We start from the raw sequence: 27272 nt of genomic DNA on the forward strand, positions 1-27272 counted from the left end.
CATTAATTAATTAATAATAATGGTAGACAGCTCAAAATCAATAGGTATCATCTACAGGGGGTATGTGACCCATAAAAAAAATAAGAAAATTTAATCTCAAACGCCTTTCCAGGCATGTGAGCAGTTTGGCAAGGTCCAACATCTAAAAATAAATAAACAAATATAGAGTCAGCACACTTTCGTATTAAGTAAATATGGATTAAACAAATTAGGGACAAACAAGAGCACGACTGAAGCACTGACACGCCCTTTCTCAATACCCGAGTATGCCAGTACGTACTTGCACACTTGGGAAGTACACACTTGAGAAGTACGACTGGAGTACATACTTGCCAAGTACGGGACTACAGGATTAAGTACGATCTCAATTGGAACAGCAGTGTACTTCCTTGTTCTACCGTTTGAATGGCCGGTGGCGCCAAGCACTTAAGCCTCAGTACCACCACCTACAGTGTTGATGAATGATTCAAGATTCAAGATTCAAGAGATTCAAGATTTTTATTTGTCACATGTGGATGTACAAGTACACCCCAGTGAAATGACATTGCAAAACAAGCCCCTCTGTGCAACTGTGAAGCACTAATAAAATCAAATCAAATAAGATAAAGTAAAGTAGAGTAAAAATATAATAAAATAAAAATAAAAATAAAAATAAAAATAAAAATAAAAATAAAAATGAAAATACAATTTAAATTTAGAATAATTTCCAGATAAATATAAAAATATTTACAATACACAAGAATAAAAAATAAAAGCAGTAAGATGCAATAAAATACGGATCAAATGCACAATGTTCAATATGTTCAATATCCAATATAGCAGCAATGTGGATTTGTGTGTTGTGTGTGTGTGCTGTATTCATGTGGGTGGTTGAGAGTTCAGCATCCTGATGGCCTAAGGTAAAAAGCTCGACCTCAGCCTCTCTGTTTTGGCCATGCAGGAGCAGAGACGTTTGCCAGACGACAGCCACTGGAACATTCTGTTGAATGGGTGATGAGTGTCTTTCATAATCCTCCTGGCTCTGCTGGTGCAGCGCCTGGTGTAAATGTCCTGTAGAGTGGGCAGTGCTGCCCTGGTGGAGCGTTCAGCGCAGCGGATCACTCTGTGGAGAGCTGACCTGTCTCTGGCAGTGCAGCTGCCGTACCACGCAGTGATGCTGCCGGTGAGCACAGACTCCACTGCTGCAGTATAAAAGGTTCTCTGCAGCACTGGGGAGACCTTGAATTTCCTCAGCTGTCTGAGGTGGTACAGGCGCTGCCTTGCTCTCTTTACCAGGGTGGAGATGTGTGTGGACCAGGTTAGGTCCTCGGAGATGTGGACACCGAGGTACCTGTAGCTGCTGACTCTCTCCACCGGGGTCCCATAGATCCTGAGGGGGGTGTAATGGCTCCTCTGCTTCTCTCTCCTGAAATCCACAACTATCTCCTTGGTCTTAGAGAGGTTCAGGTCCAGGTTGTTTTTCTGGCACCATGTCGACAGTGCATCCACCTCCTCCAGATAGGCCGTCTCCCTATTGGTCGAGATCGGGCCAACCACCACCGTGTCATCTGCAAATTTCACGATGATCTTGGAGGGGTGAGTGGCTCTGCAGTCATGGGTGTAGAGAGAGTAGAGCAGAGGACTCAGGACACAGCCCTGGGGGGCTCCGATGCTGAGAGTGCGTGGGCTGGAGGTGCGGTTCCCTATCCTCACCACCTGTGGTCTGTCCGTCAGGAAGCTCTGGACCCAGGAGCAGAGTGAGGAGTTCAGCCCCAGGTTCTTGAGCTTTGACACCAGTCTGTGGGGAACTATGGTGTTGAATGCGGAGCTGTAGTCTATAAACAGCAGCCGCACATAGTTCCCCTTCCCACTGTCCAGGTGGGTGAGGGTGGAGTGGAGGACGTGTGTGATGGCATCATCAGTGCTCCTATTTGGGCGATAGGCGAACTGAAGAGGGTCAAGTGAGCTGGGCAGTGAAGCGCATATGAAGTCCTTTATCAGTCTTTCAAAGCACTTCATCACCACGGAGGTGAGTGCTACTGGGCGGTAATCGTTGTTGCAGGCAGGGCTGGGCTTCTTTGGAACAGGGATGATGGTGGACCTCTTGAAGCAGGCAGGGACCACTGAGTGAGTCAAGGACAGGTTGAAAATAGAGGTGAAGACAGGGGCTAGCTGCCCAGCACATGATTTCAGCACCCGGCCGGGGATGCCGTCAGGGCCGGCAGCCTTCCTGCTGTTCACACGCCTCAAAGCTCTCCTCACGTCATGCTCTGAGACGGACAGTGCGTGACAATCACCGGTGTTTAAGCTGGGCTCCTCCGCGTTAGCGCTAGTTGCTACGCTAGAGAGTTCAAAGCGAGCAAAAAAGGTGTTTAATTCCTCTGCTAGCGAAGTATCCACAGCCGCCGATGATTCTTTACGTCCTCTATAGTCCGTGATATTCCGAAGTCCCTGCCACATACGCCTGCTGTCCCGATCGCTCAGCGATGCCTCCACTTTATCTTTGTACCGCCGTTTAGCAGCCCTCACCTTCCTCCGGAGCTCGTAGGACGCCGCTCTGTAAGCGACCATGTCACCGGAGATTAGTCCGTCATTGTAGGACGTTGTTCGGGTCTTCAGAGCCTCGCGAATAGTTCCATCGACCCACGGTTTCTGGTTTGGGAAAACCTTCACAGTCACCACGGGGACAATATCATCTATAAGCTTAGCAATGAAGTCCGTCACCACTTCCGTAAACAGACTGACGTCATCGCCGGAGGACTCCCTGAACATGTCCCAGTCTACGTCACATAATGCGTCCTGTAGCGTGGCTTCTGATTGGGCAGACCATCGTCTGACCTGCCTCGTTGCCGGGGCAACCGCTCTTAGCTTCTGTTTATACTCCGGCATGAGGAAGATGGCGGCGTGGTCTGCCTTACCGAAAGCCGGCAGTGCTGTGGCTTTGTAGCTGTCCTTAAGAAGGGTATAGCAGTGGTCCAGCGTGTTACCTCCCCTGGTCGGGAATGTCACATGCTGGAAAAGGTTCGGCATGACTTTTGTGAGCTTGGCTTTGTTAAAGTCGCCTGTCACGATGAGGGCAGTGTCCGTGTGCTTGTTGTGGTGTTTGTTTATTGTGTCGTGAAGTGAAGCCAAAGCAGTGTCCGTATCCGCATGTGGTGGGATGTAAACAGCAACAATGGTGACCGACGTGAGTTCCCTGGGCAGGTAAAAGGGTCGGCAAAGAATCGCCAGATGTTCCAGATGTGGCGAGCAGGAACGTGAAAGGACTGAGATATTCCTCGAATCGCACCAGTTGTTATTTGTCATGACGCACACGCCTCCTCCCTTGCTTTTACCAGATTCCTTCGTTCTGTCCATGCGAAACACGGAGAAAGTGTCTGCAGGAACAATGGCGTGGTCTGGCACAGCGGGGGTCAGCCATGACTCCGTGAAACAAAGAACATTGCAGTCCCTTATGTCCCTTTGATAACGTACACGGGCCCTGATCTCGTCCAGCTTGTTGTCCAGGGACTAGACATTAGCCAGCAGGATACTGGGCAGCGGTGGACGGTGTGCACTCGCTCGCAGTCTGTTGCGGATTCCGGCCCTTTTCCCCCGATGTTTCTTCCTGCGTTTCCGCGGAGGTGAGGGTGAAGCTCCATTGTTTGGGGCCGCGTCCCGTAGGATCTCCTTCGGCCAGGTAGAGCAGGAGTGTTTAAAACCTAAAATCGTGAGTGGTGATGTTGCTGCAATACTAATGAGTAAAGTGCGGTTATCGTTGGCTATCGTTGCGGTAGATGATGTCGCAAGAGAAAAAATGAAAGTCGCATAAATAACAAAAAAAAAGCACAGTCTCAGGGGAGCAGTCGCGACGGCGTCTGGACTCAGCCACGCCATCTTGCATTTTTGAACATATAGAATACCACATGTTGGATTCTAAATGACTCATTTCAAATGATTTTAAAACTGCGTTCCGGGACACAGAAACATATTTATTTCAGGTTTATATTTGTATTGTACCCTGCTCTGTTCCGCCGGAATGCATTCTGGGATATATGGCTTTCCCAAGTACGCTCAAGTCACCACCCGGTGCATACTTGGTAAAATGGGTGGAGCGAGAACACTTCCGGGTATGAGAACCGTACTTGCTGCTCGCGTTCTTGAGAAATGGAACAGAACTTGGACTGAAGCCCAATGTATACTCCTGCGTCAAGTGCTCTGCGTAGCTACGCAGAGTCCTCTGCGTCGACGCAGAACCTGTCGAAGAGCCTCTGCGTCGTCTCCGGGTGCACGGAATATTTTTTAAGTGTCCGTCACTCCGTCAAGGGACAACGGAGACGGCAAGAGCTGCGATTGGTCCTCAGGACATGCCGAGCTAAGCTGCTCTGTGCCGGCTCACAGTGAACACCGGACGCTACAGAGGGCGGAGCTGATCCCCGCCGACTTCGTCGCTGCCAAACTATAAATACGTCATATCTTTACACACACAGCACATGTTTAGACTCTAAATGACCGATTTCTCGCCTCAAATTATCTTAAAACTGCGTTCCGGGACACAGAAAAGTGACAAACGGCCGCTGTTTCAACAACAACAGTCTTTCTCCCTCGGACGCCATTGCTCACTGTAGCCAAAAGCACAACAACCTTGCGCAGCGACCCCTACCGATCGGGCGGGAAATTGCAGCGCCTATCCGTCACCACGACGCAGAAGTATAAAGGCTCGAGTGGTCTACGTGGTGACGGGAGTACGCACAAGGCGGCATCGAAACGGCCTTTGTTGATAGTTTAAGCTAGTGTGGAAAATGGTCGTTGTCATACTTCTTTTTTCGAGACCAGGATTAAATGAATGAATGGAGACATATCCCGCGTTTGTGTCCCAGAGGGGCAACCGTGGCGTTCCACCGACGTTCTTGTTTTCCATGAGGTCCTCCAGGATACTAACGCTGACGTTAGTCTTCTTGTTCGTGGACAACTACGGTCACGGTAAGATGAATGAACATCTCATTAGCTGCCTTTCAACAATCTTAAATAATAATAATAATAATAAGAAGAAGAAGAACAGAAGCAACTGTCGTAATTAATAACATATAACAGTAATAATTACAATACTTGCGGCAAGTCTCATGCACATGTGTATACGAATAGAGACATTTTTTAATGAAAACGAGGTTTTAGCATGCTGTCTACGTCGTCATGATTCAAAATATGTCTTGCACATGTTACAAACGTGTTTCTATCAAATGTTATTGTTCACTGAAGTTTGGAACTGTGTCTTTCTTACTTTACTTAAGTCAAGCGTCAGACGGTTTAAATTTGAGTATCTGCAACTGCAGCGTTGGTCTGATATCGAGATTAGGCCTTTTGCTGCTGCTGATAGAACTCAAATGCTTAAAGGTGCATTATGTGATAAATCTAAAGCAACTGGCCATAAAATCCTCCTAATATGTCACAGAGACTCAGGAATAATGTTCATATAACAAACTGAACTCACCAACAACAACATTACAGCCAAAATATTTGCATTAAAAAAATATTTTGCAGACTGCAAATCATGTTTATGTTTTGGCATGTGGCGCCACCTACCACCGTCTACCAATCATTGCAGTCAGTAGGGTCTCAGCTGCCGAGCAACCACGGGTTGCCAGTTAAAAGACCTCGGTATTTTGAATATGAATATAGTAACCGTTTTTGTCCACATTCTTACATGTGACACCTTTAACTCCAAAGTAGGGTAAAAAAATAATAATAATAATAATTTATTCCACATACAAAAGCAAAAGTACAACAAAAACGCTCACATAGGGGATCATAAATCTATATAAAATAGAAATAGAAATGTAATTATTAATAATAATAATAATAATAATAATAACAATAATAAAAGGTACAACAACAAAACACGCTTCATACAAGGAGGATCGACATCTAAACATACAAGACATACAAAAACGAACTGACGCAAGACAAGGGGAAATAATACACGGGGTAGGGGTACACGGGTGAAACCAATGAGGAACAAAAATAACACAAAGGGAGGAAGTCAGTATCTGAAAAGAGGGAAAATATAATAACGATATTATAAAATAAAACAGTGCATGACTGGACATGAGTGACTTTAATTAAACATAAAGGGACACAAAGGACCGACATAAACTAATCAAGACGTGACAAAACATGAAACATTAACATATTTTACGAGACAAAACGTTGTGTGTCTGTATGGACTGGTATAAGCTGCAAATGATTGGTCCATATTGGAATCAATAAAGTGGATCAATAAAGTTCTGAATGTATCCTGGCAGCAGGAGTATAAATATGCACCCCTCAGTGGCAGGAAATATTAAAAATCTGGGGCAAGTGTTGATATCGATATGAAGACATGAGGAGCCAGGAATCAAATTCCTCACCTTCCATTTGAACTCTGCCTTTTTTTTTCTATGGTGGCCCTGAGGTGCAAAACACAAACGCAAATCAAAAAACACAAAGGCAAATCACAAAACAAACCCATATCAAAAAACACACATGCAAATCACAAACACAAAAGCAGAAAACACAAAAACATTAACTCTAAACGGAAACAAAAGCAGTTTGTTTTTGTGTTTTCTGCCATTGTGTTTGTGTTTTGCACCTCAGGGCCACTGTAATTTTCAGCACAATAAGGTGTCATAACGTGACATATGCATCTCACACAGTCGAACTGCAGTTCCATAATTAGTGGCTGTAAAAATTCCCTACTGCAAGTTGTAATCATTGTTTTTACTTTCAGCTGTACAGGTGATTGGAGGAAACCGGATCGCAGTGCAAGGAGTGTCAGTTAACTTATATTGTGAAGTAATTGGCACCACAGAGATCCTCAGCCAAATTTCCTGGAAGAAGGCTACATTAGGAGACCCTCAGGATAGCAACTTCTATACCATCTCATCCAAAAATGGAGCAGAGGTGGACAATGGGCACAATGATTATCGATTTAAATTCATTGGGAAATTAAAAGAGTACAATGGATCTCTCCAGCTATCAAACGTCACATTGCAGGATGAAGGGAACTACACATGCATCGCCACTCTTTTCCCGAGTGGAAATTTCCAGACGGAGATACTTCTAAAAGTGCAAGGTTAAATCTTAACATTTCATTCAAACATTTTGTGTGTGATAGTGGGAGAGGAAGAGGTACAGTATTTGCTACCATCTGGCTCAGATTTATTTTTGAATATTTTGTTCATTAATCCTCCAGTGCCTCCAGTCACAGACGTAAAAGATGATCTTCCTGTTCTGGGTGATCAAGAAATTTCCCTCGTTTCCTGCTTGGCCGCTGGTGCCAGGCCACAAGCAGAGGTGAGGTGGCTCACTGGTACTCTCACTCAAAAACTGAGGGCAACAACCAGCTACAAGCAACATGAAAATGGTACGACTACCACAGTCAGCTCCCTGATAGGTGTACCTACCAGAGAAATCGATCAACATGTGGTCCACTGTGTCATCGCCAGTCCGGCTTTGTCGAAAGAGGAGACAATACCATTCACCATACAGATCTACTGTGAGTATACATTTACATTTATTCTGCTACCTCAGTTACTCATGAAGTGTATCTTTCTTTATCTTTCATTTGGGCCATCCAGTGCTGATTAAGTGTCCTTCCCAAGGACACATCTAGACTAGCGTAGCCAGGAATTGAAACAACAACCTCCAAGTTGAAAGACGACTTGCTCTGCCACTGAGCTACTGTTAGATCAGATTGCAATTTAGAGGACTTCATTTCCGTAGCAAAATGGATTATCAATGCATCTTAACGTATGAGAATTGTTCTTTAAAACCGCAATGTAATTAATGTTTAAGAAAATAGTGATCTACTAAAATACTGTGATATGTACGTGATGTGAAACCTCACGCACCTCTGTCCACTAGGTGGCAGCAGGCATTCAGCCGTTTGGCTCCTCCTTCTTTGGGCCGGGTTATACTTCTCATGTTTCTCAGCCGCTTAACAATTCCACATGTGCACACATTCATCCATAGTCTACCACTTTATCCTCCACCAGAGGGTCGCGGGGGGGCGCTGTGCCTATCTCAGCTGACATAGGGCGATAGGCGGGATACACTCTGGACAGTTCGCCAGTCCATCACAGGGCCACATGTAGAGACAAACAACCATTCACTCACACTCTCACATCTACGGTCAATGTTTTTGGACTGTTTTTGGATTGTGGGAGGAAGCCGGGAGAATACAAATGCACAAATGGGGAGAACATGCAAACCCCTTCGTTTCCATTCATAATAAAATAATGATCCACGTCAGTTCATTGTTCAAGGTACTGTATGTGTGTTGGACATTTACTCATTTGTATTTCCTTGTACTTGAGTGCTGAGTTGCGTGTGTACTCGCAGACTTCCTGACATAACCTCATGCAAGTTTCCATCGTCTTAATTGTGGGCGAATGATGACATTTATGTCATGCAGACCCTAGTGGACCTCTGTGTATGGGTGGACACAGAAAGTGTTCTTGCAACAGACTATTTGCAAGTGCAATATAACACTTAAATGTTTGCAAGCTGTTTTTTTTCTTCTTCTTTTTTGAAAAAAAAGTGTTGTTTTTAAAATTGCACACAGGTTTCCCATATTTTCTGGATGTGTTCCTACAGTGATTGGAGTACTCTTCCCACGTAAGGAACTTTTCCTCACTTTTGTTGGAGGAGCCATAAATGTCGATATTGCATATTTTATTAATTGCTTATGGAATGCTGGAATTGGTTCACACTTGGTATCGGCACATGGGTGATGGGTTTGTCACTAACAGTTCACCGGTGTGTCTGTCATGACGTAGGGTGGGCACGGTGAAGCGCTATCTTTTGTTGACCGCATCAATGCGCAGTTATCTTTCCATGTGTTACTTCCCTCTTTGTTAACATGAGTATGAACATTCTAATGTATAATAAAAGAGTGGTAGAGAACATCGGCCGCTATATTTATGTTATACTCCATGTTAACAACTTTATTGTCTCTGCTTTCCAATGCGGTGAACACATCCAGTGACTGCTGTACAGTAACAGACTGTCTCCAGGCTTAATCCTCAAAGAATCGCAGATCCAGTTTTGCTTTGCACCTGTGTGCTTTGACCTTGAGTTCTTAAAAAAAAAAAAAATGACTCTCACGAGGCAGCTAATTCATCATAAACATGTTGACACTAAGTCAAGTTCCTCCTGAATGTTTACAAGCTATAACATGGATATACATTTGTAAATGGCACAGTACAAATGTTCTTTCATAGCAGCAGTTGAAGGTTTTTGTAAGATAAAACAAATTAAACACCTTCATTTTCAACCTTGAGCTGTTTTATTAAACCAAAATGACCCTGAAACATAATGACAACAAAAAGCCCACAGTAAGCGAGATAACTTAGTATCAGTAAACATGGGATTACGCTTCATTATTTTGATAATATGACTACTTTCTCAGCCACAGTAACAACAACATGGCTGATTCTCTCTCTCTCTTTGTTTTTTGCAGATTCACCCAAAGAAGTGACCATCAGCACAAAGTCCAAAAACTCATTTCAGTGCATGACTGAAGCCAAGCCAAGTGCAACATTTACCTGGACCAGGTAGAGTTGTTATAATAAAATCATTTCAGTTATTTTTTTGGGAAACCAAACCAGTAAACATGTCAAATGTAGTGTTTTTGCTGGTGTTAATAACATGACGAGTGTTGGGTTTATTGTAAATAAACAGAAATAATCTTGATGGCAGGCTATGTAGGCAGCAGGATCTCACTCTTATCTCACACTCACACTTATCCTCCACATGAGGGTCACCAGGGCCCCAGTCCATCACACATGTAGAGACAATCAACCACCAACTCCACACTCACAGTCAATTTAGAGTGTCAAATTTGCCTAATCCCCAAATCTGAACATTTTTGGGCTGTGGGAGGAAACCAGAAAACCCGGAGAAAACCCACACACACACACACACGGGGAGAACATGAAAACTTCATGCAGAAAGGAGGGTTTCACTCAAACACAATCAAATCTTGAATTGATGCATTACACTGCTGTAAAACTGTACATCACTTTGTTTTGTCTTGTCTGCTTCAGATCTGGTCAACCGTTGCCTCAATCTGGTGTCGAAGTACACGGTGCCACGCTTCAGTTTCCAAGCATGAACTCTGACCTGAATGGCCTCTACCAGTGTGAAGCGTCTAACTTACATGGAAGTGGGCGTGCTTATGTGTTGGTGCATGTGACTTCAGGTGATTTCCTGTTCTGTTTTGGACTCCGTCATGAATGTGAAGTTAATCGAAACAGCTCAAACGTGCCTGCCAGGACAAGAGATTTAAACAATCTACCAATACAGTCAGTGTCACCAGATACAGCCACATTTATCCATGAGGACAAAACAATTACGGAAAATATCTACCATTCCATATTCTAATGCAAGGATGATAATGTTGCTTCCAGCATGTATGATTAACATAAGTACATTTCATTGAGATTGCAATACCTTTTCATTTTTAGCTCTAAGATTTCATGCAAAACAATCTGCTCAAAAACATTGAGAACAGGCACAAAACTGTCCAAAATACTTCCTCCATATTTAGTTCACGACTGAACTGCTATGATAATTTAACTTCATACTTAAAAGCAGTGCAGCTACAGAAAGACAGGAGAGAGAAAGAGAGAAAACTGCCTGCTTCCTGTTTCCTGTTATTTAAAAAAATAAATAAAATCAGGAAGTCGACGGTCTGGCAGTCACTAATAGCCAATCAGCAAACCGTGCAGATCTGCTATCTACTGTTGATAATGATTAATTGGAAAGGTCAATTTGACTGTGACCCATAAAATGTATGTTTGAAAACCACCAAAAACACTCAGAAATGTCCCTTTTTGTCTATTTCACTTCCGTCTTCCTTTCATTAAAATTCTAAAAGTTCAGTGCCGTACGAGCTTTAATCTCCTCGAGACATGCGAGAAGTAATTTGGCCGGGCAGGCATCCTTACACTTTAAGCGTACATTAATCTGTCATCAGCATAACGGTAGAGGGAGATACCCTGTTTTCTAAGAATGGAACCCAAAGAAGGTAAATAAAGGGAAACAAGCAGGGGCCCTAAAAGTGAGCCCTGTGGGACCCCACATGAGTTAGTAGCAGATAAGGATGAGGATTGCGTAGTGGGTTTTAAGAAGAAACCTCTTTGTAAGAACAGTGTATGACAGTATTTCTTCTTTCTTGTGTTGTGTCTCCCTACAGAAGCCTGCGTTGCCTTTAAGACTTTATTTGTTATTTCGTTGTTCCTGATTGTCACTGCAGCTGTCGTGTGGTGCCTTCATAAACATGGGATACTTCAGAGGTACTAAGTAAACCAGTACTGTATTTGTATGAAGTTGTGGTTCTGGTTTATTAATTGATTGTGTATTGTCCAGGTTAATTGCAGCTATACGTGAGAGGCAGCAGAATGACCCAAACGGTTCCAGTGGACCTGCAGGAACTGGAGGAGAAGCAGATGAACCTTTACGGTCTTTCTGAGCTTGGTAAAATGAATCTGTTTGATATTGCACAGATTGAAAGCAGTTTATTTTGATGCTCTATTTCCAGCACCCAAGCTAAATCTTCTTATTCGGTAATTGTTACTTTTCTACTTGAATTTCTGTGTTTCTGATTTGGCCATTGCTCAGTATTTGAGTCATACCTCATGCAGTGGAATTAGTCATTATGACCATTGGAGTTTAAAAAAATAATATTTTTTTGGAGTGATAAATGGAGCCTGGTTACCAAAGTTGTTTCACTAATATCAGAGAAGGATCACACAGCAAGTTTACACACACACAGAAGTTACTGCAATAAGCTTTCATAAATATTTATTTGTTATGACTGGAAGTGTGATTATAGACATTGTCAAGAAATGACCATAACCTGGGAGAAGCAAGCTGGCATAAGAAAAAAAGTAAATTTCCTGACCTCAAATACCTTTAAATATGTTCTTTCAACGTAACTGGATGTTTTTTGTTGATTGTTGATTTCTTCTGACACACATAATTATTTTCAATTTAATAAATTAAGGGATGATTACGAACAGTAATAAACACGTTTACAGGAGAATGACTATGTGTCGAAACTAGTTTTGGTGGTACTTAACTGAGAACAGAAAAGGACTGAAAATATTAATTAATTATAATATTAAGTTTTATTTATTTATTAGTGGATTTCATTGCGCAGTCCTCTGAAGTTACAACACAACACTGATGCTAAAAACTGCTGACCTTCTGCATTTCCTGGTGTATATAGTCGTACCTCTTCTACAGCTGCAAACAGTATATAGTTAGTATTTTCTACTACTGGTCATTTCTTTTAGTGCAGCTATTTTTCTGGTCTATACTAAACAAGGTTGTTTTGTTTTGTTTATGTTTTACTTGTTGTTTTTTGAAGTTACAGTGTACAACCTTAGGGTACAAATGAAGATCTTTGTCTCGTCAATATTTTTGAGAATTAATGATGTTAAACATACTCCAAGTTCACCATCTCTAGCTGGTTGGCCCTTTTATGTTTGCAATCTCTGAAATATTTCAGATAATTGACGATTAAGCAAAATGAATAACACTGCAGGAAACACTAAGTGACCAGTTAAAGGGGCGACCTTTGGTGACAGTCAAACACATAAACTGGTGTTGTACCATGAAGCCAAAGTGATATTTCCTGTTTTCAAAAGGGAACCTAAAACTTAAAAAATAAAAAAATAAATAAACAGGTGTGTGGTGTGATTAGAGAGACTAGAGTAGACGAATACAGTTGATTTTAGACTGATCTGTTTGTGGTGGAGGATGTTATGTGTGCAGTTGTTCATGTCATTTTCTTTTAGAATGGTGTCACACTTCAGCGTTAAATGTTTTATTATGTTTTGGGGGGTTTGTGTTAGTTTGTTGTTGTTTTTTGTTTGATCTATGCACTGACAATAAACATTTGAAATGCCTCAGGCTCACTCAAGCTAGTCTGTGTTTACACTTCAAACAGCCCTTCCTTGATGGCCTTAAGTACAGTTCTTCAGTTAAACATTACGGAAACAGTTTGTCAAGGTTGTGTGCACATTTTCTGGGTTAAAAAGAAAATGTGTGAGCAGGCGAAACGCAGCACAGACTTTGGATCAGTTTGCTTGTGGTTGTGTGGTTGAAAATAACAGCTCTCACAAGCTGTAGGTTATATGGAAACAAAATGTGTCTTTGTTTTCAGACAGGGAAGGAGAGTTTGGCCTAACTGTGGAATTTGTGAATAGGAGGCATTATTCTTCTGACCCCGCATATTCTGTAAAGATTAACTACCATTATTATGTCAGCGCTAATTTATTTATTAATCTCATTTATTGCTGTTACATGAGTCAAACATATGAGATGTGTTTTTTATAGGTAGGTAATCTATGACTAATACAGCTTATCTATGTTCCCAGGACTCACTCAGTATCTTCAAACATTTCTCTAATGTTCCTTTTCCATTATGGTCCCAGCTCGCCTCACCACAGCATGGCACAGTCAAGTTTGTTTTTCCACTATAAAAATAGTACTCAATGTGGGCGTGAGTCATCACTGCACGGCTGCATGAAACTGCCGTGACTTTGTTTTACACGCGACACACACAGAATTTAAATCTATTTGTTCAGTACTTCCGCCATGACCGGAGCACAGACTCCGTCTGACTCTGCGTCACTGGACTGAAATACAGCGGCAGGGTTTGTGATGCTGCTTGTGTTCAGCAGTGCTGTCGCTAAATACACCCTCTGTTAAATAATGAGATTTTAGACATTTCCTTGGTAATTGTTGGAGATTAACACACATTTTTAGGATTGTTAAGTCTTTTTAACTGATCTACAGTTCGACATTGCGACGTCACGCATAGTATCGCCTCTGCTCACTTGGAACCTTGCCATACCAGGTACTAAAGAGTGCCTGGTACCAGGTACTATGTTAGTGGAAATGCAACTTAACTGTGCCGTACCCGAAGCAAAGTGGTGGAAACACGCCATAACTGTTACAAAAAAATGCACAGATGAACATGTTTAAGTTGAATGTACAGTGTGTGATTTAGCAACAGCTTCTGTTGAATTTGCATGTTGCAGTTTCTCGTCCATCACCTCACCTCTCCCCTCCAAGCATGAAAGGAAACCTATGGTAGCCTTTGTTTAGCATTTACTGTAAACTCAGAAGTAGTTTAGTTTGTCCAGTAAACTCATCATGGCAGTTTAACATGATGGCCTCAATGGAGAAGTCCATAAATATAAAGCACTCATCCCCTTAAGAATAGATCCAACTAATCCACATTGAGTCTTCTGCTTTTCTTCCTTTGGTTTCCGCCCACTCCATTTCCAGTTTCTCAAGTGAACTTAGAATCACTGACCTCTGGGCTTGTAGTGATAACTGCTTGGGTGACGAACGTTAATTTCTAGACGGTTCTCGTATATATGCTCCTCTGTTTCCTCCTGCCACTGGAAAAAAAAATAGAGGAAAAATCAAAACACTGTTCACAGCATACAGATACTGCAACTCAGAAATACTTGTAGAATAACTTTCATTCATATTATTCATCTATTTATTCAGCCTTCTTGATAATGTAAGATGATAGTTTTATGTTTACCATTCCTGTTGTGGGAGGCTGACGGCTTGTTCTGTAAAGAAGATCAGGATTGTGTTTTTATTCCAGCAGTGTAACACCATTAGCCATAAAGTAACAGTGCATATGTATGAGAGTATAGCCAGCAGCAGAGACACTTACTCTGATTGCTGATTGTAGATTCTTTGCACAAGAATATAAGATAATGTAAAGATCAGGAAACATGCGGCAGGAACAGCTGTTGCCACAGGGATTAATATCTTCTTCCAGTTTCCACTTTCATTGTGCTCTGGGAAAAACAAGCAAAAACCGGTTCCTTTGTGTAATAAGTTGCTAATTCAGCTCACAGTCAGGTGGTGCTGTCATGTCTGCAAATACTTTATCACTTGATGGCATCACGTCATGTTACTCTGCAAAAAATAGCTTTTTCCTTTGAATCATGTTTCATGTTTGAACTTAATGTTCTCTTGGGGTCTCAGCGATCGAAGACATATAAATTGCATTAGTATTTATATCTGCAGTGCAGTAATATCTGTTGTTGCATTAAGAGTAGTGGCTCTTAAACTTGGGATTGGGACCATAGACTGTATATAAAAATGTATGTAGCATTTGCTGCCTCCACCCCAGCCTCTACCTTTTGTAGATCACGCTTTTCCACTACATGGTCCCAGCACGACTCGCCTCGGCACGCCACGGTTATTTTTGCTTTTCCATTAGCGATAGTTCCTGTTACGAGGGTCCGAGCAAGCTGAGTCTATTCTATGTGTGGCGTCGTCAGACTGCCATCCGCTGATTGTTCAGAGTTCATTCACAGGAAGAGTCGTGAGCAAGATGTCCGACACAAGAATCAAACCAAGCCATGCCAAAATGTAGATAAATTAAAAAGACTTAAAAAGCCTGAAAACGTGGATTAATCTACAACATTTATTAAGGAAATGTCTAAAATATCATCATTTAGCAGAGGAGTTTGGTGCGTTTAGAGACGGCACCGCTGAAAGCCTCTGATCACAAGCTGCAAGTCGCATCAAAAACCCTGCTGCTGTATTTCAGTTCAGTGACAGTATGCGACAGAGTCATACAGGAAGACAAATCTTTTTAATTAAGTGATTCTAATGATTCAGGATATCGCAAACAATCACTTTACAAGCCACAAGTGTGTGTGTCGCACATAGCGGTTTACTTCTGCGCTGACCGCGCTGACGTTTAGGAGGTACTATAATGTCATGGAAAACCAACCTAACCATGTAGAACCGAGCAGAGCCGAGCCGATGCAGTAATATGAAGTGGAAAAGTGTCATATCGGCCTCAACATTTTAAATTGTCATTAACTGTCATGCTTTCGCTTGCTCCCTGTTTGGTTTTGTATGCTCCTTAGCCAATCCAGGGAGCATCTAAAGAGAGCAGCCATTAGCACCACAGGAAAGACTGTGTTAAATGTCCTGAGGAATGTGGATAAATGTGTCCTCAAACCATCTAAATCTGAATGTGTTGTTATGGCATCAGAGGATTCATTCAGGATGTATTGGGACTGTTCAGACCTGTACTTAGTGCACGGTGTTGGATCACCCAGGATGGATGTTGTTGCCAGGTTTGAACAGGGACTCTATTTCACTTGTGCTCTGGCTGAGGTATCAAGGTGTTTGAATTGTTGGTGCAGGAACGGTATTCAGTAAATGTTGGCTCTGTCATGTTCAGTAAACACATGCACATTCACTCTGTTCTGGATTTTCCACTTTGTTTGCTTTTGCTACGCACATTACCTCCTTTTGAGCTCTTGATTATCAGCTCCCACTTGCGTTCCCACACTCCGGTGATCAAGGTGATGTCACAGGTGTAGTTTCCCGTGTGAAATGTCTGCGCGCTGTCGATGACGAGTGTGTAAAGATGGTTCTCTGACAGAGATATATTTATCCCAAGGCTCTTAGCTGCTTTGCTGGTGTACAGAGGTTCTTCCACGTTGTAGCTGATGAGATTAACTCCATCTTTGTGCCATGTGAGCTGTCGGAGTGCGCTGTTTGACACATTACAGTCCAGGGTCACTCTGGTGCCCATCGCCTCTGTGATGGTCCTGCCATCTGAGAGAAAGTCAAAGATCAAATGACAGCTTTAATTTAATGTCACTGTCGACATCTTGCCACCAATATGCCACCATACAGTGTAAGGAAATATATATTTTGGTTATAGTTTGGTTAAAGGTGCATTATGTAATAAATCTAAAGCAACTGGCCATAAAATCCTCCTAATATGTCACAGAGACTCAGGAATAATGTTCATATAACAAACTGACCTCACCAACAACAGTACAGACAAAATATTTGCATTAAAAAAAATATTTTGCAGACTGCAAATCATGTTTATGTTTTGAAATCATGTTTTGGCATGTGGCGCCACCTACAGCCATCTACCAATCATTGCAGTCAGTAAAGTCTCAGCTGCCGAGCAACCACGGGTTGCCAATTACGTCAGAAAACGAAACCTAAAAGACCTCGGTATTTTGAATTTGAATGTAGTTACCGTTTTTGGTCACATTCTTACATATGGCACCTTTAAAGTTCACCCGAAAAACTAATTGTTCAAAACTTTAACCAATTTACAGTTCGTATTTCCCAACATGTTGAAGTATTCCTGTGGCTCACAAAATGTAATAGTAATGATAATGTAAATGACGTTTACCTGCGTGGGAAAAAATCCAGAACATGCAACATATCAGGGACAATGTCCTCTTGCTTCTGAAATGTCCATAAAGGTCTGGAAGATCTTCCATAGCACCTTGAAATAAAGACGATTTGTTGATTTAGATGAGGACTTTGCCCTCTGTATTCAATGAGAGGATATGAGTTGGATAGTAAATACACTATAACACAAAATATGGCAAAAGAACAGAATTAAATCAACTTTTTAAATAGATTTTTTTCAAAAGACAAGTTAAGCTTAAGCTTAGAATCATGAAAGGACCTCACATCCTCTCCTTGCTCGTAAATCTTAAGATAAATACAGCATCCGCTTACCGGAGGTGACTTTCTGTGCTCTCTCGCTGTCTTGTTCTAAGATCCGTATCTCTAAACCGCAGCTTCTTTTTTACTTAATGTAACTAATGCAGCATAAAGGTGAACATGGTATGCATGTTATAAAAATAACAATAATAATAATAATTCAAACTAATGTCTTTGACAGTGTAACTGCTGAACGCAGCTGTCAGTGTGACTGATTCATGCTCAACCTGGCCAGCAGATATGTTTGAACACAGGAAGTGAATTGTGACATGACAATCGTGGCATGCGACCGCGGGGTGTTTTGCTGCTTGTTGGTGTCTCGGATGTTGCAGAAAGTTTAACTGAATTTGTGTTGAGAGACCTTAGATCACATTACACCCCTTTTCACTTTCATGTCTAAAATGTGTTTGTGCTGTTGCATCTTGCTTCAACACTGTGTTGCACATTAAAAATGAAAATGGAAAGTGGCGGTTGGGTTATCTGTATCATGACGTAAGTCCATATCAGATGGAAGAAGCACTCAGTGAGCTGACATCCTGAGGGGCCACACACGGTTGGTGTAGTGTAGTGGTTGGCACTGTTTCCTTTGCAGAAAAAAGACCCGTTTCTGCATGGAGTGTGCATGTTCTCCTCATGTGTACGTGGGTTTTCTCCAGCTTCCTCCCACAGTTCAAAAAGGAGCTTAATTTGACACTATAAAATTGGTTGTTTGTCTCCATGTGGCCCTGTTATGGACTGGTGACGCCCTTGTCAGATGGGATTGGCAATCCAAATGTAAAGGCATGTTTCCACCACAGGAAAGGACTTTCCCAGGAACCATGTGTGATTCCACTCTATGAAATAGGAACTAAACAGAACTAGCAGGTGTTTTCTTTATCCCCCAAAAAGTACTTTGAAACGGTTCAGGAATGTCCTGGGTAGAGCTTCCAATATTGAACATACCTGGTTGTGTATCAGCAATTTATTTCAGCCAAGCAGTCTCCACGTAAGCTCATAAAACCTCCTCACATTATCACACATACAACAGTTCATGTGTTTTTGACTTCACTGATATATATATCTAAAGCTTGTCGCCTTCCATTTGTTGGGTGTTGCATTGTTTTCCTGTTAGTGACCGCGACTGTGGCAGTCTGGTGTTTAATATGTGGAGACACAGTTTCACAATGATCCAATCCAATCATGAGCTCTGGCCTCACCCTTCATCCCCAGAGCATCTCATACACTTTGGTCTTATTCTTTTTCAGTTATGCTGCTCATAGGCAGACGGACTGCCAAAAAGAACTTAGGGTGGAGGCGATAAACCAGACTCTACTCCCGTCTGCCTCAAGACGGACCAGACTCCCAGACCTTGTTTCCTCATCTAGACTGTAGAATGTAGCCACTGTTTAATTTTCTATGGAGGAATAATTGTGAACAACGGGTCGAACAAAAAATCCCAGACGACAGTAGAAGCACTGTTTTTAGTGTCACATTGCAACATGAACATACTAATCATGAGGCATCATCTGCATAAATCACATCTGCATATGCTTCAGTGGTGTCTTCTGACATTCCTTGTTTTCCACACACCCTGAAGCATTTCTTTCACTCGAGTCACTCATCCAATGCAAAACTGTAGTGTGTAACATTTAAATACAAACAAAATTTGTCATTGATAATCAATCCATGATCAGATGAGATCAAATCTTGTGGCGACATTGCTGTCACTGAACACAGTGCTAAGTACAGCCTTCATTCAGTCATTTTGCTGGTTGAGGGAAAATTGATGGTGCGAGTATATTGAAAAGCCACCAGGGGGCGACCGTGCTGCTTGCAAAAGAAGTCGGTTTGAATAGAACTCTGTGGCAAGATAACCCTCACAAAATGTACAGTATCACTCAACATGTTCCTAAGGAGTTAATGTCGTCAGTCACTACACTCTTAGAAATAAAGGTTCCAAAAGGGTTCTTCTACAAGGGCTGAGGTTCTACCTGGAACCATATGCCTCTGAAAAACCCTTTCCAGAAGAAAGGGTTTTTGGTAACACTAATGGTTCCAGTAAGAACCATTTTGATCCAGAGAACCCTTTAAAACCCATTTCCTGAATAAAGGGTTTTAAAAGGGTTCTTGGAGCCAAAAAGGGTTCTCCATGCCAAATAAACATATATGGTCCTACTTAGCACTTTTATTTCTAAGAGTGTAGTTTCAGGTCTTCATCATTAGCAAATGATGTCAGTTTTGTAAAGCATTTAAGGAAAATAGAAGAAAGCACAACACATTTGAGTGGACACCAGCGTGATTAACAGCCGGTATCGTCCACTAAGTGCCTGGTTACAGCTGGCAGCATTAAATGTCCACTTACAAAACCCCCAGCATGGCGCTGGAACAAATAGTAAATCTTCAAATTTAAAAATAGAAACTCAGATTCTTCTGGGTGACGCCACTGCCATTTGTCACTTGGTCAAGACAGATGGTGGCATCAGCAACATTGCACTAGTAAATCGGTGCAGCTGCGAAACAGGTTGGTTCGATATCCATTACTTCATAGTACCTCCTAAACATGGGCGGAGTCATCATAGCACCGCTGCGTAAGACTCCATTGTTTTATTTTAACACACACAGACTAGTGACTAGTGAGTCGAGGCGGTGCCTGAACACTCCTGAGTCAGTTCTGAAAGTATTGCTTGACCAAGCCCATGCAGCATACAAATAATATTACATTCTCTCTGTTTATGAAGAGCAAACGGAGGCAGGATAACAACAACAACAACAACAACAACAAATCACTAAAAGTTACGCACTGCAGCTTTAAAGAGAAAAATAAATAACATAATCAGAGCCAGAAACAGCGTTTCTCATGTGGAAGATTCAGAGTTCGTTCACCTCTGTCAGAGACTCATGTATCACTCATGCCCACAGAATGTCTAACAAGAATGGCTTGATGTGGTCTAATCTGGTCTCATGTGGTACCAGTGTATTGCTGGGTATGATATTACCGCAGTTACCAATATGAAGTCCAGGAATGTTATCTGTTATTGCGTTTGGTTGGGCAGTTCTTCCCCTCTCCTGAAACCTCTGTTCATCCAGATTTGAAATGTGGAACATGTGCAAAGAAAGAATTGATTTAGTGGACGAGTCGTAATGTGATGTCATGTGAAATCACGGGTGGTTATATTTCTAAGTATAGACATGATGATGTCGTAATACGTCGAAAATCTGACTCAAGCACTCGTTGCCCAAGCACAGTTTGTTTGTTTTTATCGTCCTGAAATGAAATGAGCTTCATCATGGTCACGGGATGTTGACATGTTACAGGGGTAAATCAAGGGAAAGGTTTCATGAGTTTAGGGAACTGCTGCCCCTTAGTGGTCAGAAATCCTCTCAGCAGCTCATCACTACATAATCAGTTTTTATGTAGAAACCCGACTATTCTTACGTATACATTATACATTTTATAACCAGACACATTTAGACAGCTATGTTTTGAATGTGCATAATAATACATAGTATTACTGCTGTCATTATTATTGTTTTTGTTGTTGTTGTTAATGAGAGTTCATGTCTTACATTCATAATCATATATTTACTTTATTTAAGGACTTGATGTATGAGATATATGTATATATTCTCACCATTTAGAGTGAAACGTCCCTCTTCTACTTTTTAACCCTTCTCATAAAGTAAGATACAAAAACATGAATTAATTATTACAGAATAAAATAAGACTCGCAAGCTGCCAACTGTAATGTTAGTTTATGTACACACTATGGTAAAATGAAGGATAAGTTTCTTCTGACTTATAAAGCAACATACAATTAAATAACATAATAATAATAATGATTTCCCACAAACAAGCTTAGCTACTGTTCTTGGCACCTTTATAAAAAAAAATAAAAATAAAAAACATTATGAGTTTATTTTTTACAAAGCAAGCCAGTTTTTCAGTGACACACACACACACACACACACACACAGCTTTGTTTACTGCAGTTTAACTTTGACCTGCGTGGGTGTGGGTGTGGATGTGTTTTGCAGAGAAACACTGACACAACACTTCTCGACCACGTGTGACTTTTTATTGCGTCGGTTTACATTTTTTAAAAAGAAGATACTGTCACACATCTATCAGAAAAGACGACTACGAGTTAGTATAAAGGATTTGTTTTTCTTTCCAAAGATGAATCTTGTCTTCTTACAAACATACAGGCAATGCAAAAAAAAAATCTTATACAAAAAAAAAATTAAATAAGAATAATAATAATAATAATAATAATAATAATAAATCATACTTCACCGGTCATATTGTTGTACACAAGGACCAACGTCAGGCTTTGATTGAAACACTGTAAAATCCTTTTATGTGTTCTAAAAAGCTGGTGATTGACTGAAGGCGTTTTTTCAGTGAGAGATAAAGAGGAGGCTGGGGGTCAAAAAGGGGTTAAAGCTGCCTTCTCTCTCTCAGAGTTTGTCTTTGAGCCATTTCATCATACCCCCAAAAGACATCATTTATTGTGTGGTAAAAATGTAAAAACTGCAAATGGGTTCAAGTTGTGCATGAACAACAGCGCCATCAACTGTGCGTTTTTACGTTCACACACACACACACACACACGCACACACGTGTGTGTTCTAAGGGGCCGCATATGGAAATTAAACTTACACTTGGAAAAGAAAAAAAAAAGCAAGCAAACCGTCAAGTTCACATAGGCAACTATAGTAAAAATAACCACAATCTTACAACTTATGAGAACTTACATTTACAAATAAAGCACAGGGAATCATAGAATAGCAGCTGTTTGAATAAACAAAGCTGGTGGATGTGAGAGGAAGACTTTTGATACTTTTGATAAAGGCATCCTTCAATACGTAATACAATTTTCTTTTTCTTTCTTTTTTTTAAAATTAAATACTCCCTAATTATTTCCAAAGAAATACATTTTTACTGTGCTCGATGTTTGATACCACAGCATGGCCATTTTTACGTCTTTATTTCGCTGGTGAGATTAAATCCCTTGTGTGTCCTCTACACGGTAAAATGACTAAAAACAGCTTTTATGCACTTTATGTACATAATTAGACAAATAATGGGGCATTATGTACATGTGGAGTTGCCCATAGTTGTTTGTTTCACTTTAAATTTGAAAGCATGTTACAAGAATGCTGTGCTGCTGTGCGGGAGAGCACAAACTACAGTCACGTTAAATAAAGTTTAAAAGTATTTTTTTTGTTTGTTTTCACAGCCAGGTCAAGGATGCTTGTTTTCATTTCAGAGTGCGGGTTTCTTTTATTGTCTCGCCCTCCATCAATACTTTGTGCTGATGGTGCAGGATCTTTATCTTCCGGACGCCTGTTTGTATAGCACGAAAAGAGAGGATTTGGCCTGAGGTTGCTGCTGCAGTTCATTCTCTGATAGAGCGAAATGAGCCCATGCTCTCTTCCATGAGCAGCTGACAACACAGTCGACAGGTCTACTTAAAAGGCTACAGGGAACGTAAGCGAGGCTAAAATGAAGAGACAGATTCACATTGAAAAAGACATTCAACATGTGGTCTTCCCCTCCCCCCCCCTCCCACTCCACTAACTCAGCTCTGGCTCTCTTCACTTGAAAGAATCCCGTGTACATGGATGCATAGATGAGGTGTTATGAGGCCTCGCACAGAGTCTTAACCTCTGAATGTACAAATTAAAAAGGTACACACTTCCCAACCTGAAAATGGACTCTCCTCAAAGAGCACTATACCTGTAAAATGTACCAGCACTGAATTGTGTGGTTTTGTCTATACAAGAGTCCTCTCACCCGTCTGATTGGGAATGAAAGTCAGTGCCTTAATACAGCCAAAGTACACACACATACAATATCACCCTCTTTTCCCCATCCATGCGAACGCCGTTTAAAAAATATTTGAACCTCCCTCGTTTAAAACTTTTTCAATAGAAAAATTTAACATGGATTTGTATCAAGTAAAAACATTTCCCACCTGCAAGTGTCTTTTTTACATTTTTACCACATTTGATCACTTTGATAGATATTGTCGTTGCCTGGTTTTAAGGTTTTAATCTTTCTTTATTGATATTCTTTTCTATCCACTTTAGTTCTTTGTTTTTGATCCGCTCGCTCAAGAGTGTGTGAATTAGGTTCATGTTCTCTTTCTCTCTCTTATGTTGAACATTTTGTGTGTGCAGGTGTATACTCTCTATCTTTTTCTTTTTCTCTTCCTTTCTCTCTCTCTCTCTCTCTCTCTCTCTCAGGCTCATACAGTGAGATCGTCTGACCTGGCCCTGCTGCTGGCTTTGCTCAGTCGACTCAGTGGTCTGGTGTCTTCTATCGTATCTGCAGCCTCCATCCCTGCCCCCACTGGAGTCACACCCTCCCTGTTCACAGCCTCTTCTACCTCCACATCCTCATCCACTCGCTCTGCCTCTGCTGCTTGAACCTCCTGTGCCTCCTCCTCCTCCTCCCGTAGTGCCATCCTACTTGTCTCAGTGGTTTGGGCGTAAGAGGGTAGAGTCTCATCATACACTTTGGAGATGTGCTCCATGGGCGGCACCTCCTCCGCCTTCTCCTCCAGCTCCTGGAAGAGGGGTGTCACTCTGCCAGCTTCCATGCCCACCTCAGTGAGAGGGTAGAGGTGAGTTACTGTGGGAGCTTTCTCCTCCTCCAGCAGCCTGCTGTAACCTTTTGCTCTCTGCAGCGAGGACACAGCCAGGGGGGGCAGGCTTTTCCCTTGTGGCGGCAGAGGGGCCGAGCCTTCGACTTGAGCTGGCGCCGGCTTACGGAAGACGAATCGAATCTTCTTCAGGCCGAGGTGGCTGATCTCCACAAAGTTGAGGAAGAGTGAGACGCAGGCCACGGCCAGCATGAAGATGATAAAGACAGTCTTCTCTGTGGGGCGTGACACAAAGCAGTCCACTGTGTTGGGGCAGGGCCAGCGGCTACATTTGTACAGTGGCAGGATGCGGAAGCCGTAGAGGAAATACTGGCCCACCACAAAGCCCACCTCAAACAGTGTCTTGAAGATGATGTGGCAGATGTAGGTCCTCAGCAGAGTGCCCTCCAGCCGGAACTTCTTGCTTCCTTTTGTGCTGGTCTCTTTAGTGGTACGGACACTTCCCTGATCGGGTGCCAGAGGGAGACGCTCCTCGCTCAGCTCCTGCTGCCGGCTAAGTTCTGCCTCCTCTCGCTCCTTGCGCTTCTCCTCCATGTGGACGTGATGCACAGCGTGGCCCACGTACACCAGAGAAGGTGTGGACACAAAGATGATCTGCAACACCCACAGGCGGATGTGGGAGATGGGGAAGGCCTCGTCGTAGCACACGTTCTCGCACCCGGGCTGCTGTGTGTTGCAGACATAGTCAGACTGCTCGTCGCCCCACACAAACTCCGCAGCTGTGCCCAGGATGAGGATACGGAAGATGAAGAGCACCGTGAGCCACACCCGGCCGATCACCGTCGAGTGCTCATTAACTTCCTCTAAAATATTACCCAGAAAGCTCCAGTCACCCATGATCGGTCCGTAGCACTGCAGAGTGAAGGGTGGGGTATGGAGGGTGCAGGTGGACAGGGGGGAGGGGAACAGAGAGTGATTAAAGTAAGAAATGTGGGAGAGGAAAACCTGAAAAAGTCAAAAAAATCGAACCTAAACGACAATTTCTAAATGCGTTTCAAAAAGAGTAACAACAATGACAAACTTTTTTGGAATCCAGGATTTTCAGTCTATTCTGTTTCTACTGCCATATTTAAATAAGAATCAAACAATGTAAAGATACTTAAAGCTGTTCTTCTCCTCACTGTCAACATTATGAAGCACGTCGAACATTAACGAAAGTTCAAACCAAAAAGTGTCTTTATCTCGATCAAAAAGACACCCGAACAACAACAACTCATAGATAAATAAACCACGAAAGGTGAAATCAATGAATAATATATAGTGCCATATTTTCTAAAGTATGATTTAGGTTGAATGTAATCAAATGGCCAACTTGCCACAGCTGCGGCTCCGGCGAAGTTGAGTCCTGTCCCGTTCTCTTGGCACTCAGCAGTGAAAAGTGAACTTTTCTCTGCCCTCTTTCTCACCTAAAGCCCTGTCCTTGTCGCCCCACTGAGCAGATGTGAATGAATCGGCTCTGATGGTTGGTTTTTAGTTTGCTGCAATATTTAAGCTTGGAGCCAGACGGCCTTTATTTGCCGGGCGACGTGTGGTGACGCAGTAGACAATAGAACCAGCGGAGACAAAGCAGGGATGTATGGGAGCAGGCCTCAGGCTCCCACACCAACATGGACACTGTGCGGTCGGGGCAGTGGGTCCACAGCACAGCAGTCCAGCTCCGTGCATGCAGTATCCTTACACCTACAGTATATGTGGTATGCAAAAGTGCAGTTACAGTAGATGAAACAACAGCAGCATGTGCGTCCGGCTATTCTGTGATGACCTGGCAATAGAGCAGAGGCAGGTCAGAGAAAACGCTTCGACTCCAGTAGGGATGAAGGACAGTTTATGTCATTGTGTATTCACTAACATAAAAAGATTACAAACTCATTAAAAGATGTAATAAGATGCTTAGATATCTATCGCATATAGTAATAACATAATATAATATAGTATAACCGAACAATTTACGACTTCAAAGTGTTGACAGTTATGGCAACAGAATAATCCACAGATATTTGCAATAAGGTAGTAAACTAAATACTGATTACATCTTTTAAAAGACATTTTCCTCCATGATTTTGAGACACAATTCATGCATTTTTAACTCAGTAAAACTTAATCCATCATCAGAATATTTAACTTCACAATGTGTTTTCCTCATAAATCGAAGATACCATGTCTTAATCTGTACCACTACAAATGAAAATGTTTGTGTTTGTATTTAAATGTTATTTAATATTACCCTTCAGTGGCGTAAACAAACATATTTAATGCCTGTTAGAATGTAATAACTACAAATGAAGAAAAGTCAAAGCATGAAAAACGGCGCCATCAACTGAGGGAGTTTTTCCTTTCACACACGCGTGTACCTCTGTATGTGTGTGTGTGTGTGTCTATAATCATATCTGTGTCACTTCACTGGAATGTGAAGAATGTGAACCAGTGAGGGGAGAGGACACCGAAATGTCTCTGTTATGGACGTCGGTCAAACTCGTCCCGGATCGGTAAAGAAAAAGAGCATTCGCTTACAAAGTTTGATCATTAAATAATTCAGTCAGTCTGTCTCTCCCTCCCTCACTCTCCCTGTCTGTCTCTCTCTGTCTGTCTCTCTCTGTCTAAATGTGCTGAGCGCTCATTATGAACTTAGGAGAAATGCATTAAATAACTTTGCAACAGTCTGGAATGACAGATGTGATCTGATATCATTTAAGCATCACTCACGACAGCAAATACATTAAATTAAGTTAAGATAAATAAGCCCTGCTGATCGTCTTATTACTAATCATACCTTAAAAATGTAAGTTACTTTCCCCCAAAATGTGTTTACTGTGTATAATTTTCTGTATGTTCAATGTATTCGGACTTCTGTAAAACGGATTCAAATCCAAACCAAGCGAGAAGAACACGGCCGCAGCAGTATTCAATGCATTCAGTGCTATTTATTGTTAATTTATAGTAACTTATTTCTGGTCAAATGTTAATGTTATGCAAGTTTTATTCCTAATCTAGTGGGTTGTAGCTATTCGTTAACTCACAAATAATGCACTTTGTTGAATGTAGTATTTGCTGTCTGCTTTTTGTAGGATCTTTAAACTTTCTAATGAGTATTTA

General features: G+C 41.9%; 2 protein-coding genes across 2 annotated transcripts; one reads left to right on the forward strand and one right to left on the reverse strand.

Moving 5' to 3' along the window:
* Window positions 1-4718: 4718 nt before the first annotated feature.
* Window positions 4719-12838, forward strand: LOC310942864 (nectin-4-like). Its single transcript, XM_083908308.1, has 7 exons — window positions 4719-4941; window positions 6725-7069; window positions 7190-7492; window positions 9458-9551; window positions 10044-10198; window positions 11195-11294; window positions 11368-12838. The coding sequence occupies exons 1-7, from the start codon at window positions 4809-4811 to the stop codon at window positions 11468-11470; spliced, it is 1233 nt and encodes a 410-aa protein (XP_083764434.1). The 5' UTR covers window positions 4719-4808; the 3' UTR covers window positions 11471-12838.
* A 10924-nt stretch (window positions 12839-23762) lies between these two features.
* On the reverse strand, window positions 23763-25029 carry LOC310942871 (gap junction alpha-8 protein-like; the record flags this gene model as incomplete). The annotated part of the gene is made up of 1 exon (XM_083908317.1): window positions 23763-25029. Exon 1 carries the CDS (start codon window positions 25014-25016, stop codon window positions 23763-23765), a length of 1254 nt encoding a protein of 417 aa, XP_083764443.1. The 5' UTR covers window positions 25017-25029.
* Between the last annotated feature and the right edge of the window lie 2243 nt (window positions 25030-27272).

Source organism: Microchirus variegatus (assembly GCF_963457635.1).
Source record: "Microchirus variegatus genome assembly, chromosome: 22".
Taxonomy (NCBI): Eukaryota; Metazoa; Chordata; class Actinopteri; order Pleuronectiformes; family Soleidae; genus Microchirus; species Microchirus variegatus.

Excerpts from the sequence above, each read along its gene's own strand:
- LOC310942864 (XM_083908308.1), top strand. The coding sequence starts at position 4,809 with ATGGAGACATATCCCGCGTTTGTGTCCCAGAGGGGCAACCGTGGCGTT. Across the intron at positions 9,552-10,043 it reads GCAACATTTACCTGGACCAG|ATCTGGTCAACCGTTGCCTC; the intron begins GTAGAGTTGTTA and ends TGTCTGCTTCAG. Across the intron at positions 10,199-11,194 it reads GTTGGTGCATGTGACTTCAG|AAGCCTGCGTTGCCTTTAAG; the intron begins GTGATTTCCTGT and ends GTCTCCCTACAG.